Source organism: Rhincodon typus, chromosome 27, assembly GCF_021869965.1.
Source record: "Rhincodon typus isolate 14 chromosome 27, sRhiTyp1.1, whole genome shotgun sequence".
Taxonomy (NCBI): Eukaryota; Metazoa; Chordata; class Chondrichthyes; order Orectolobiformes; family Rhincodontidae; genus Rhincodon; species Rhincodon typus.
The window spans coordinates 9,302,252-9,317,680 of NC_063358.1; the positions used below are offsets into that span (position 1 = coordinate 9,302,252).

Consider the following 15,429-nt stretch of genomic DNA (forward strand, 5'->3'; position numbering starts at 1 on the left):
CAAAGCTGTTCACCATAATGCTGGACATTTTACCAAGACATCTTTATTCCTGCACTCTAGCCCCTTTACAATAAAGGCAAAAAGCCATTTGCCATCCTATTTGCTTGCTGCACCTATCAGTTGATTTTCTGCATTCATTGTATGAGCATACCCAAATCCCTTTAAACATTAACGCTAACAATGAATTTATCATTCATAAACTGAGACTGACAGTCTGGATTTATAAATTCAAATCCCATGATGGCAAATGAGGGATTACAATTTAATTAAATAAACTATGAAACAAAAACATGGAATCAGTAGCAGTGACCATGACATTGCCAGATTGCACTCAAACCCCACCAAAACCAGTCTGCTGTCTTATAGAAATGGTTTACAGATACTTCCAGATCCATATGTAGCTGATTTTTAACGACCCACTGAAATGATCTTGAACAGTATTCAGAGATAACACAGCGTGGAGATGGAGGAACACAGCTGGCCAGGCAGCTTCCGAGGATCAGGAAAGTTGATGTTTTGGGGTCCTGAAACAGAGGCCCCAGATGGTAATCTTTATTCACACTTCTGTGTGCATTCATAGATTGCTGAATTGCTGGAGATGCAATCAAACCCTAAAACTATTTGAAAAGCAGGGATGTTGTCCTAATGTACCAATGGCCAAAATATAACCTTCAACTGATGTCACTAAAAATCAGATGAATTGGTCACACATCTCATTAATGTTTCTCAAGTATTGATGTGCACAAATGACTGCGGTGTTATTTTATGTTACAACAGTGAATACATATTTTTCCATAGAAGATATACTATGACATTGTCATTGCTGAATCCTCCACTATCAGCATCTTTGGGTTTACCAATGCTCAGCATTTTAACTAGTCCAGCCAAATAAATACTACAAGAGCAGTTCAAAGGCTGGAAATTCTGTGCTAAGTAACCCACTTCTTGGGTCACCAAAGACTATCCACTATTTACAACTGCAATGGAATACTCCCCATTTGCTTCAATGAGTACAGCTCCAACAACATTCAAGGAGATCAACACCATCCAAGACAAAGCAGCCTGCTTGATCGCATCCCGTCCCCTTTAAACACTCGCTCTCCACATCAGTGCACAGTGGAAGAGGCACATATCACTTAAAAAATGTACTGCAGTAATTCATCAACACTAATTCCTTCAATAGTGCCTTCAAAACCCATAACCTCTTCCACCTGAAATCTGAAATAAAACTGACACGGCTGAGTCAGTATTATCAACTGTATAGTTAACTGTTCAAGCTGTTTCTATGGAGACAGAAATAGAGGTTATGTTTCAGATAGACAACTGCCATCAGAGCTGAAAAAAACATGGATATGTTACCAGCTTTAAGGAAGTAATAGAGGTAGGGAAAAGAGGTGGGGTGAAGAGGAGAGGACAAAGGTAAAATCTAAGTTTTGACAGAAGGCAAGATGGATTAAGTGACAAAAGGAATAGGGGTGCAGGCAAAATAAGATAATAATGGGATTTTTATTACAGGTTATTTGATAAAAAATATTTCATGTTGTGAATAATGCCAAAGAGGTTTGTCTATATAATGTCTGAAAGCATGCTTATTAAAATAGCTATCAACTCTTCCTGCAGACAGAAAAGAGATTGTGAAAATACCTTCAACTTTGGAAGTTGATGTGAGGGATGTAACAGAGGAGCAAAAAGATATCACGTTCATCAAACCACTGTCATTGTCTGATATTATAAACCAGTCACATGATCAATTTCCAATCTTGGTCAAAATTCTGGATGCCCCGGAACAGCAGCCCGCCTTTAAGGGTCAATGGTTTCACTCACTGAGAAAGGGTAGAATTTTGAAAATTTATAAGAAGCAGTTGCTGAAGCATGTCCTGGCAACATCCATGCTCAACAAGGTGAACCGGCATTTCTTAATCTCCATAAACTACAAGGGATCCTTCAGAAGGCGGCCTAGAGAGTTTGTGACTGTGTTTGATCTTTGCAATGCCATCAGCCAAGAGACCCCTTTGAATGTTGTGGTTACAAGAGACTGCATGTGGAATGAAGATGGATTATCTTCTTTATGCGTGGGTGACCGCTTGGTCACTATGTTTAGGACTACTACACAACTGAACTTTCATGGCGTAATTCAAAATGTTGACATGCTCATGTGCAACAAGATCACAGAAGATGAAGATGAGGATGAGACTCTGATGCTTCCTTTATACCTGGAGGGTCATTTTGTGGAAGAAGTCCATGACACCAAGAGATACAAAATCTCAGAAATATGTGATAAATTCAAGCTACCTTTTCAAGTAAAAGTCACATCAAAAGATCCTACTTTACCAAATGATACCTTAACAGCCTTCCCAGCAATCAAGCTGGAGGAAATAATTATGGTACCTAATCTGGTTGTCAGTTTTAATGAACAGCCTTCTGAGTGCTTCTCAATTCCAGTTGAATGGATAACCATGACTGTCTGTCATCTACAAGACTTTCCTGAGGAGGATTGTAACCTTAAAAATGCAACCTCAGTGGAAGAGTTGACTGATTTCATGTACTATAATCTGCGGAAATGTTCTTCTCCAAATCTGTGTCCACCACCTCGACCACCCAAAAAACCAAGCAAAAAGACCGTCATGTCAGATTCCACTCCAGTTCAACCCCCTTGTCGTTCTCCTATACCAGGTTATATGCAGCAACAACCACCTTTACCCACTAAGGTAAGAATTATCTGATGTCATGAAAGGTATAGTTTTCAGTTCTGGGCACCATACCTCAGAAAGGAGAAGATTTTTGAAATGATTGCAATCAAAATTCACCAGAATAAACCCAGAACTGAAAGTGTTAGATTATGAGAAGTGGTTGCAAAGAGTAGGTTTTTGTTATCTTGAACTCACGCGATTAAGAGGTGATCTAATTGAAGCTTTTAAGATAATTAAAAGAGTTGACACAGAATTTGGAGGTAAGATCTTACCTCTGTTGGTAGCATTCCATTGCAAGGAAACAAAAGCTTTAAACTAAATCTAGCCATTCAGAGATAATGCCAACAAGTACAAACAGGAGAGTGGAAATCTGGAATCTCACCATCAGAAAGGTATTAAAGCTAGCATTAATTGATTGATTCAATTCTGAGATTGTTAGATTTTTATTGGATAAAGTATCAAGGAATAGGGAACCAAGCTAAGTAAATGTAGAACAGTCTTAAGAGGCTATGGCTTCCTCCTGTTCTTATATACCTGTGTTCTGAGATGTAATAAACAGTGTCTGTGTTTCAGCAATTACTGATTTTTTTTAAGTTCTCTCGCGGGACGTGGGCATTGCTGGCTAAGCCACATTGCCCTTGAGAAGGTAGTGGTGAGTTGCCTTCTTGAACTGCTGCAGACCACATGCTGTAGGTAGACCCACAATGCCATTAGGGAGGGAATTCCAGGATTTTGACCCAGTAGTTATACATTTCCAAGTCAGAATGGTGAGTGGCATCAGGGGAGCTTGAAGGTGATGGTGTTCCCATAAATTTCTGCAGTGCATCTTGTGGATTGTACACACACTGCTACTGAGTGTCAGTGGTGGAGGGAATGGACAATTATGGATATAATGCCAATCAAACAGGCTGCTTTCTCCTGCATTCTTGAGTGTTCTTGAAGCTGCACTCATCTAGGCAAGTGGGGAATATTCCATCACACTCCTGACTTAAGCTTTGTGGATGGTGACTAGCTTTGGGGAATCTGGAAGTGAGCTACTCACCACAGTATTCCTAGCATTTGACTTGCTTTTGTAGACACTGTATTTATATTGCAAGTCCAGTTGAGTTTCTCAACAATGGTAACCTCCAGGATATTGATAATGGGGGATTCAATGGTTGTAACACCACTGAAAACCAAGAGACACTAGTTTGATTGTCTCTTATTGGAGGTGGTCATTGCCTGACGTCTGTGTGGCACGAATGTTACTTAACACTTTTCAGCATCAACCTGGATATTGTCCAGGGCTTGCTGCATTTGGGCATAGAACTGCTTCAGTATCTGAGGAGTCCTGAATGGTGCTGAACATTGTGCAATCATCAGTGAACATCTCTACCTCTGACCTTATAATAGAGGGGAGGTCATTGATGAAATTGCTAAAGATCATCCTGGAGCTGAGATGACTAACCTGCATTAACCACAACCATCTGCTTTTGCGCCAGATATGACTCCAATCAGCAAAGTGTTTTCTCCCTGATTCCCATTGACTCCAGTTTTGCTAGGGCTCCTTGATGGCACACTGAGCCAAACGTGGCTTTGATGTCAAGTGCTGTACTCTTACTTCATCTCTGGAATTCAGCTCTTTAGTATATATTTAAACAAGGCTGTAATGAGACGATGAGTGGTTCTGGTGCAACTCAAACTGGGCATCACTGAGCAGGTTATTGCTGAGCGGTTGCTCCTTGATAGCACTGTCAATGACAACTTCTATTATTTTACTGAGATCGAGAGTAGATTGATGTGATCAGTGATTGGTTGGGTTGAACTTGTCCACTTTTTTATACAGGACACACTTGAGCACTTTTCCACATTGTTGATTCGTGCCAGTGTTATACCTGTACTAGAACAGAAACAAACTCTGGAGCAGAAGTCTTTAATACTACTGGCAGAATTTTGCTGGGGCCAATCGCCTGTGCCAAGCTTGCTTTCCCAATCTACATGAAGATTAAGGTATCCCATGATTAATGCACTACCTTTTTTTAACACGCCTTCATTATCTCCTGATGTTTTCACTGTCTTACCATATATCTACTGTTAAGCAGCTGAAAGCCCACTTCAGCGGCATCTTTTTCTCCTTGTTATTCTGATCAATGCTCTCTCCGCTGTTCTACACATACGATCAGCCTTAACTCCACTTTTCTGCCTGCTCCCCATAACCCTTCAACCCACCACTAATTAAAAATCTGTCTAACTCCTCCTTAAATTTGCTCAATGTCCCAGCATCCACTGTATACTGGTCATGAATTCCACAGATTCATGACCCTTTGTGCGAAGTAATTTCTCCTTCATAGAAACAGAAAGACTAATTAGTTTAATTCATTCAAGGGATGTGGGCTTCTCTGATTCCACCAGAATTCATTGTCTATACCTAACTGCCATTGAGAAGGTGGTGATGAGCTGCCTTCTTGAACCGCTGCAGTCCTCATGTTGTAGATACACCCTCAGAGCTAAATATGGAGACCCAGCACTCTGTCCACTCTGGGAATCATTATCCAAATATGTACCTGTAATGCTGCCATATCCTTTTGCTTTGTAAGTTTACATTTCCCTTTCCCAACTCCACCCACCCCAATTACTTTAAAGCCATCTCTACAGCCCTAGTTATTTGATAGGACCCGAACACTGGTTCCAGCCAGTTCAAGTGAACACCGTCCCACCAGAACAGCTCCTTTCTACCCCAGTACTAGTGTCAGTGTCCATGAACTGAAATCCATTCCACCTACCACTCTGTCAGCCATGCATTTAACTCATTGCCTTTATTTACCCCATGCCAGTTTGACTTTGGTTCAGGTAGTAATCCAGAGATTATTACTTTAGAGATTCTGCTTTATAATTTAGCTTTTACAGCTCGCCTACAGATGAAAATTGCTAATTGGACATAGTGCCTGACAACTAGAGCCCTGACTATTTCCAACAAATTCAGCAAAAAGAACTGGGCCAAGTTTTAATGACCAATGCTCATCAGAACTTTGCTGGCATTTGTACCCTCAGCCCTGTCCATAAAGCCTAGGATCCTGCAGACCTTATTAAACACATTTGCAACTTGCCCTGTCATCATAACCTGCACATGAAAATAAAAGTTACGTTTATATATTTTCTTCGGAGAAGGATGAGCAGAGACTTGACACAGGTTTTTCAAATGTTGAAAAGGTCTGGATAGAGTAGATAGAAAGACATTGTTTCCATTAGTCAAACGGTTAAGAACTAGAAGACACAGCCTTAATTGACAGAAGGTCTAAAGGTGACATGAAGAAAATCTTTTAGCAGAGTGAATATCATACAGTTTGGAAGCACTGCTTGAGTGTGACCTTTAAAGTGAATTGGACAAGCACCCGATGAGAAACTGATTGAAAGGCTATTGGGGTTGGTAAATTGTTCCTGCAAAGAGTCTAGGCCCGAAACGTCAGCCTTCCTGCTCCTATGATGCTATGTCTTCTAGTTCTTAACCGTTTGACTAATAGAAACAATGTCTTTCTATCTACGCTTGGCCTGCTGTGTTCGTCCAGCTTTACACCTTGTTGTCTCTGTTCTTGCAAAGAGTTGCATTGACTCGATGGCTTGAATTCTATGACACTATAAGTCTATGCATTAAATCTTAAGTTGAATTAGCACCTTCAGGGGAAGAGAAAGAAAACAGCAGCACCGGTAGAAGAGAGAAGCAGATTTCATATTTCAAATTCGATACGACTTTTCTTCAGAACTCTTCTAAACCCTCTTCTGAAAGCAACTCATTCTAGACTCAAAACATTAACTTTGTTTCTTTCTCCCCAGATGTCGCCAGCCCTGCTGAGTTTCTCTAGTATTTTCTATTTTATTTCTCTTTATACTGAAGTTGCTGACATGCTTGCCAAGCTGGCTTGTTTTCGTTCAGGCATTTCACCACCATGCTAGGTAACATCATCAGTGAGGCCTCCGATGAAGCGATGTTGTTCTCCTCCACTTGGAATTTATACTGTCCGGTCTATTATGGTGAGTAGTGTCATTTCCGGTTTTATTCTGCATGGATTTGAATATGACGTCCAATTCGATACGTTTGTTGATTGCGTTATGGGTTGAGAACCATGCCTCAAATAAATATAGACACACACGGGAATTCCTGGAGACATGGTTCTCAACCCATAATGCAATCAACAAACATATAGAAATGGACCCCATATACAAACCCATACAGAACAAAGCCAGAAATGACACTGCTCACCTTAATGGACCGGACAGTATGAATTCCAAGTGGAGTAGAACAACATCGCTTCGTCAGAGGCCTCACTGATGATGTTACCTAGCATGGTGACGAAACGTCTGAATGAAAACAAGCCAGCTCAGACAGCAAGTCAACAAACTCATCCACAACCCGAGCTACAGATCTTTGCTAAAACCTTAGAGTATAAAGACTGAAGCATTATCAAAGCTGGTCAATTGTGGCTTTTTTTCTCCCCTCATTCGTTTACAGGATTTGGCATTTATTGTCTACCCCTAATTATCCTTGAAGGTGGTACAGAACCACTTTCTTGAATACAGATGAATGGCTTTCTCAGCCACTTTAGAAGGCAGTTAAGAGTCGGCTACATTACTATGAGTCTGGAGTCACCTGCAGGCCTGACTGGGTAAAGACAGCAGTATTCTTTCCCTTGAATCAGAGATAGTAGGAACTGCAGATGCTGGAGAATCCTTAGAAGAGGCTTCGCAGTGGGATTTCACAAGCTTCAAAATCTCCCCTCCCCCACCACATTCCAAAACCAGTCCAGCTCGTCCCCGCCTCCCTAACCTGTTCTTCCTCCCACCTCAAGCCGCACCCCCGTCTCCTACCTACTAACGTCATCCCGCCCCCTTGACCTGTCTGTCCTCCCTGGACTGACCTATCCCCTCCCTAACTCCTCACCTACACTCACCTTTACTGGCTCCATCCCCGCCTCTTCGTCCTGTTTGTTTCCTCTCCACCTATCCTCTCCTCTGTCCATCTTCTATCCGCCTCCCACTCTCTCCCTTTTAATTTCAGAACCCCCTTCCCCTCCCCCTTTTCTGATGAAGGGTCTAGGCCCGAAACGTCAGCCTTTCTGCTCCTATGATGCTGCTTGGCCTGCTGTGTTCATCCAGCTCTGCACCGTGTTGTCTAGTATTCTTTCCCTAATGACATTGTTCTGCAACCAATCAGTAATGTCATGGTGACCATTAGCGGCTCTAGATTGTCACTCCAGACTTATTCAATTAATTGAATTTAAATTTTCCTGGTGCCAATAATGAGATTTCAAAGCTATCTTAACAAAAAATCACATTAATGTATCTGACAGCAGGGAGTCACTAGATACTGATGAGAAATGGTATATTTTTAAACAAGATACACCTAGATACTGCCTGAAAATTCAATCCCCGTGTCATAGTATATGACTGTTTTATTTATATTCCTTTACCCAATGCCTAATTTGACATGTCAGAGAAGTATTAACATTAAAGGTTAATATATCTTTGCAACACAACAGCATTTAAAATGTCAGCACGCGTTCCACAAAAGTTTTTAAATTTCCAATTAAATCTAGATTATCATTGCAATTGATAGAATACCAAAAGAACACCTGATCCCATTAAGGGGGGAACATCTCTGAGCAATGATTGTTATGGCAACTGTTACTAAGCAGGAAGATACAACAAGTTCACTATCATAAATGATCATATAAGTCAAATTCTTTGCTAGTTATTAACCTCTAATTTATAAATCACAATTTTTTGATATTTACAAGATCTTATTATCTCCTCGATGTGTGATCTATCTCAAAGCTTTTGTAAACTGCATTGGGCAAATGTCATATTCTAACCATCAGGAATAGACTTCTGATCAATTACCAGCACTTTTTACTAATGCATTAAAATGCTGAGAGCAAGAATCAGTCACTTGGATTTCAGTGAAAGTTCGCAGCAGCTTTGGTGCTGTCATTCACACCCAGCTCACTGGAACTGCCTCATTTAAGTCCTTTTGTGTTGCCACCATCCTCCCTCTCTTCAAAAAGCTCAACTGTTTAAACCTTGTTTCTTGTATGGTTTGCAACATTATTCAAATGAGAGGCAGGCTGTTAAGGAAAAAAAACTCTCAAAGAAGCTGAGAAGTAGTCTAAAAGTCTCAAAGGGTCTGAGGCAGTTTGGGACAAATGACAAGTTGATAATCCTGAAAGAAAAGTGCAATGCTGTAAGTCTTTAATGGAAGGTTAGACAAGTTTATTAGACTTACAATTCTTCAATTCATCTCTCTGACAAGTTAAATAATGCAAATGCATAACTTTGCTGTTAGATTCTTCATGTGTTGTTATTTATTGATAATGATTGAAGCAGAGACCTTGGGGAGGTATATCTAGTGCTTGAGATACTGTAGAATGTATTGCAATATGAAAGAGGCAAGCCCTAGCTAATTTTAACTCTCAAGCCACACTTTGAGATTTAAAATCTGAACTGGTCAGAATGAGATAAAGGTTGATGCGTGGAATTGGGAGCATGAACCATCCACCTCTGAAGAGCTGAGTGAATGAACTTACCCTAACCCTATCACAGGTGAGACCAGTATAAAGAGCTCCAGCGTTTAAGCTAGGGATACACACTAATCCCAAGCAGACACTGGTGTTGGGGAGGGGAAAGGGAGGACCAAGACCAAGAGAGAGTCCAGGATTTCCCTGTTTTCTGAATTCTAACTGGAATAAAACCTATCACTTAGCTTCAATCTCTTTGGGGTACACTGCTACATTCTGCCAGGTTTCTCACCAGCAGTCTCAATTGACAGGTTTGCCCACATTGAGGTTTCTATGTGGGCCATCATAAAAATAATGTTGTGACACGAGTGATGTCATCAAGCAACAATTTTCAAATTTGCCTGGGCCCTCTCACTCAATCACAACAGAAGCCTGGACTGACACCAAAGTCAATAAAAAGAGGTATATTCATGACATAGAATCTGTTAGCATAGTAACAGCCCATTCAGTCCAATGGTATCGGTTGATGTCAACGTATTACATAAGCTTCTTTCAACCTTGCCTCATCTCAATATATTAAAATATCCCTCTGATTCCTTGCTCTTTCATTTTGAAATCAGCCACTCATTCAAATTCTTCTTTCTGTCTGGTTTTTAATTACGTACACTTAGTATATGCATACAGTCACAGAAATATAAATCACACTGAACTGTGGAGACAAACTACCTGTGCAAATAAAGCTGATGCTGAAATTATTTACATGTTGCAAGCACAGTTAACAGGTGGGATTGATCTTACCGCTGGCCTGTAAATTAACTCAGATCATCTGGAATAAAACAAACAATTTCAGATGCTGGAAATCTGAAACAAAAACAGGAATTGCTGGAAGAACTCAGCATGTCTGGCAGCATTTGTGGAGAGAAAGCAGAGTTAACATTTCTTCTTCAAAATAGATAGTAACTAGGAATAACTTATATATATATTGAAAACAGGGCCTAGAGATAGGTTTAAAAAGAATAAGCAATAGGTGGAAATGGAGCCCGAAAGGAATGAAAGACAGTTGGCTAGACAAATGGACTAATAATGGTAAGCCAGAGAGAAAGAAAGCCTGCTAATGATGTTCACAATGTGCTCTCCTGTACATTGCAGAGACAAATGTAGACTGGATGATCACTTTGCAAAACATCTATGTTCTGTCCACAAAAATGACTCCTAGCTTCAGTTGCCTGCCACTTCAACACACCACCATGTTCACACACCAACATTTCTGTCTGGGTCAGCTACTGTGTTCCATCAAGGCATCTCATTTTCAACTTGCTGCCTTCAGGCCTCAATATAGAACTCAATAATTTTAGGACCTGAGCACCTTCTTCCATGTACTGTGCCCATCCCCACACCCCAGGGCCTGTCATCACATGGGCTGCTTTCAACACAGCCAACCCATTCCCAGCTACTAATGGTCCCTATTAGCAGTTTGTCTTTCTCCCTGGCTTACTGATATCAATCTTTTGTCTGCTCAACTGTCTTTCTCTCTCCCTCTGGTCTCACCTTCAGGCAATCTTACGTCTGTCTCTTGTACCATGCTCACTGGGTAGAAGGGAGTTACAATCAACAGCTATGTCAACTTTTAAGACACCTTAGGTACTTGAAAGAAAGGTGGGAAAAGGCGATGTGGGGAGAAGGAATGCACATGGGATTGGCATTACTGCATGCGCAGGATAAACATTAGTATGAACTGACTGAATCCAACATGCTATTTATGTTAGTTGCTTCTCAGGAGTTTACTTTTGGAAAACAGGGATATGTCTTACCAGTCTTTTAATGCTTTTAGTACAGCTTCTATGTGGTTTGACAAATATGTACCTGTCTGATATTGTACATATGTATTGTGCATTAAAATGAACACCAAGATTCTACAGCATGTGGACCATTTTCCATATCTTGGGAACCTCCCATTGGTGAAGGCAAACATAGCCAATGGAATTCATCATCACCACCAATGTGCCAGCTCAGCCTTCAGGCAATTGAAGAGAAGAAAAATTATGGATTGGGATCTCAAAGCCTAGATTGAAACCATGGTTTACTTTGCAACAGTGATCTCTGTGCTTCTCTATGTTTTGGAGATTTGGAGAACTTACAGAAGCACTTCAAACCACTGTAGAAATATCACCAGTGGTGCCTTTCCAAGATTCTCTAAATCAAATGGCAAAATCAGAACACTCTTTGAAGCCAACATGTCCAATATCTAAGCATTAAGCAGTCAAAACCAGCTCTGTTGGGCAGGACATGTCACTCATATGCCTGACACCAGACTCCTGAAGTAACTGTTCTGCTTGGAGCACAGTTGTGATAGAAAGCACCCAGGAGGACAGTGGCTATTCTTTAAGGATGTCCTCAAGCATCTTTGAAGATGTTAAACATCCCTGCTAACTCATGGAGTCTCTGGTTTATGATTGACCAAAACTGAAAAAGTTCACTTGGCAATACATTGAATACATTGAGAATTTATTAGGAGCATGTGAATTTGAGGTATAAGAGAAAGTGCCTAATTCTCCCAACCACGCAGCTACTCCAATCACCCTCTGCCTCATTTTAGTACCTAATTGTTCTTCCTATTGGAAGTTAATTTTATTCTTTATTATTTCCTAGAATGTAGTCATGTTTATTATCTAGTGGCACTCTGCGTGAGGCCAAGTAGAATGAAGGCACAGGTATATGTAATGCGAGGGTAATTAGTTAAGCATTTCACCGGTCATATGGGGAGAAAGTAATCAGTTGTTTTAGAATTGGCTCAGAAAGGCAGTAGAGGGCTTGGTGACTTGGTGCAATGAGAACAAGCTCTGTCTCAACAGCGGCAAAACTAAATACTTGATCATTGACTTCAGAAAGAAGGAAGGAGAACACGCCCCCATCTACATCAATGGAACTGAGGCTGAAAGGGTGGAGAGCGTCAAGTTACTCGAAGTGACGATAATCAACAACCTGTCCTGGACTTCCCACATAGATGCGACAGCCAAGAAGGCACAACACCACCTCCTCTTCCTCAGGCAGATCAGGAAATTTGGCATGTCCATGAGGACCCTCACCAACTTTTCCAGATGCACCAGTGAAAGCATGCTATCTGGGATCATAATGGCCTGGTATGGCAACTGCTCAGCAAAGGACTGTAAGAAACTACAGAAGGTTGTGTGCGCAGCCCAGACCATTATGGAAGCCAACCTCCCATCCATGGACTCTATTTACACGGCTTGTTGCTGCAGAAAGGCTACCAACATCATCAAAGACCCATCCCACCCTGGTAATATTCTTTTCCTACCTCTTCTGTCAGGCAGAAGATACAGAAGCCTGAACACACACACCAACAGGTGCGAGGACAGCTTCTTCCCGGCTATTATTAGACTGATGAATAGACTCTCTGACTTCAAATAATGCTGATCTTGCTAATGTTCATCTTACCTAATGCATACCCTGTGCCATGTAACTTGTATGCCTCTGTCTACATTTTTTTCACCCTGTGATTTGTATGTCCTTGCTTACTATGATCTGCCAGTACTGCTCATAAACAAAACTTTTCACTGTACTTATGTATACGTGCCAATAAAGAGATCAAATCAAATTGATTATATGTGAAGTGTAATAAAAATCTGACTGGAAAAGTATATGCCTGGACTCTGTCTAACCAATATTCTACTCTCTGGTGTTTATCAGGCGTCACTGGCAAGGTCAACTTTTATTGCCCATCCCTAATTGTTCTTGAACTGTGAAACCTGTTTGGCTACTTTAGAGGCAGTTAAGAGTCAACCATATTGCTGTGGGCTTGGGTTTTGTTTTAAAATAATCAACGATGGATGTTATGGTCACAATTGAGATATTTTTAATAACTAGTAGTTTAAAGTAACAAGATGAATGAGTGTTGGATATTGATTAGATAATTGAAGAGCTCCTGTGATGCAGTGGTACTGTCCCTACCTCTGAGTCAGGAGGCCTAGGTTCAAGTCCCATCTGCTCCAGAGATGTGTCACAACATCCCTGAACAGATTGATTAGAAAATATATACGAAGATGTGTAGAGGGTCTGGTGGCACATTGGTAGTATCTCTACATCTGGACCAAAAAGCCTGAATTCTAGTCCCACCTGTTCCAGAGATGTATGATAATACATTTGAACATTTTGATTTCAAAATGTCTATTGAGAGGATTGTTTAGAGTGGAGATATAAGTTCTGTGGAAAGTAAGCAAAAAAGAAAACTCTTCAGCAAAACATTCCAGTCTCCATGTATTCTTCACAAATAGGCTTTGAGGTCCTTCAATCTGAGCGGAGTCTGCCCATTTTGTGCTTATCAACCATTTCAGAGCCTGTATTTTCCTTTCTGTCAATTTTGAAAGTTTCCTATCAGCTATTCCTATCTGCAATTTTTTTGAATTATTACCTTATAATCATCTAGTGCCTATCACGAACACATTCATTATCTTTATCGCTGTCTATCTTTGGTTGTACTTTTACACATTTACTTTGGTAGATTTAAAACACAGGTTCCACAATCCATAACATTCAGCTCCATTGCTCAAAATTGATCCAGAACCATATGCTGCACTAAAAAAAGAAACCTAGGGTAAAGCGCTATCCAATTTTATTGTCATTGTTCAATTACTTTCTCAGAAAGAGTGTTGCAAATAATAACCCACAGAAATGACTAATAATCATTAATAAGCTTCTGCATTAAACATTTGCCTACAATGTCTTCTCTCATGTAAACTGGAAGTTAATTTGATCAGCACTGGAAATAGAAATATCAAACACAATTTAAAAAGTGATATTTACATCAAAAAAAAGTCAAACTTTGGTGGCTTTATGTTTTTCATTTTAAAGACAACACATGTATCAACATCTGAAGATGTTACAATGGGAAGCAGCATGATTAGAATTAATTGGACAATTCAGCAAAGAAAGCTTTAATTTCTGAATTCCAAAATTGAAAATAGCAAGAACGATGATGTAAATAACAAGGTTGGGATTAGCAGGGTGTCTCTCTCTTTAATTCTCTTCTTCTGGCTATCTGGTTATCAATGGGGAATCTTTCCCATTGCCTTTAAACCGAGCTTGTTAGTCATTTCTTTATTCATCACCTCTACATTTTCTCTCTTCTGTGTCTAGTTCTCTTCCTGTACAATGTCATCACTTCTTTTCATTAAAGATACAATAGATTTATACAGTTACAGCCATGCATATAATTTTTCTGTTATTTACTATATTTTCTCTTCAATTGCTTTCCCGGTTGTTTGATCTCAATTTAATTACAGAGATAATATAGAATTAGAATATCCTTTATTGTCACATGTACCCAAGTACAGGCATACAGGAGAACAGTGAAAAGTTTTGCACTATCGCCTCTTATGGTACCATCTTAGGTACAATTACCCAAGTACATAACTTAGATACAAAAGAGGAATAAAAAGAAAAGCAGTTGCATTACTTTACAGTGATTCATAGAATAAGTGAGAAATTTGACGTAACTGAAAGGATAGTCATTACAGTCATATAAACAAATTACAAATAAACATTACATTGCAGTAGCGCAGGGGCTTCCACATGTGGTCTGACTGCCCGCACCAGACCGCAGTCCAACAACTATTCCCGCTCCGCTCTAGTCCTCCAGTCCACACTGCACCGGGTCGCAACTGCTCCAAGGTAAGTTTTTTCCAGAGATAACACAGTGTGGAGCTGGAGGAACACAGCAGGCCAGTAGTATCAGAGGAGCAGGAAAGTTGACGTTTCGAGTCAGGACAGTCGCTTCCCCACACTGGCCTCCACCTGGGACTGCTTCCCTGCGCCACAGATCACTTATGCATTGAAACAAGAAAAGTACAGATAAAGTTTAAGATTGACAAATGTAAAATGCTGCACATACTTCAGGAGGTGTATCAAGAACAGAATACAATTAAGCAAGGTTTGAAAGGTTTGCTGGGAGTTTATAATAAAAGGTAAAGCTGCTGCAAATACTCAGCTGATGTGGCAGCACCTTTAATATGTACCTGGAAAGTATTTCCACGATTCGCTGTTTTATTTCCAATTTCCAGATTCTGCAGTACGTTGCTTATCTTGAGATCCCAGGCTGACATTTAGCCATTCCTTTGTCTGCCCAACTTTTGTTGTCTCTCTCTGGCTCCATCTCCAACTAATGTTTACACCTCTTTCTCCACTCCTCCACCCCCACTTTGACAATCAAATGTTCATCACATCTACCAACCTTG

General features: G+C 40.4%; 1 protein-coding gene across 1 annotated transcript in view; it reads left to right on the top strand.

The window, feature by feature from the left end:
• LOC109924408 (protein THEMIS-like) overlaps positions 1-15,429 on the top strand; it is an 84,032-nt gene that overhangs the window by 45,280 nt on the left and 23,323 nt on the right. Inside the window, exon 4 of the mRNA XM_048612881.1 lies at positions 1,621-2,708. Within this exon, the coding sequence (XP_048468838.1) occupies positions 1,621-2,708 (1,088 nt within the window). The remainder of the gene's footprint in view (positions 1-1,620; positions 2,709-15,429) is intronic.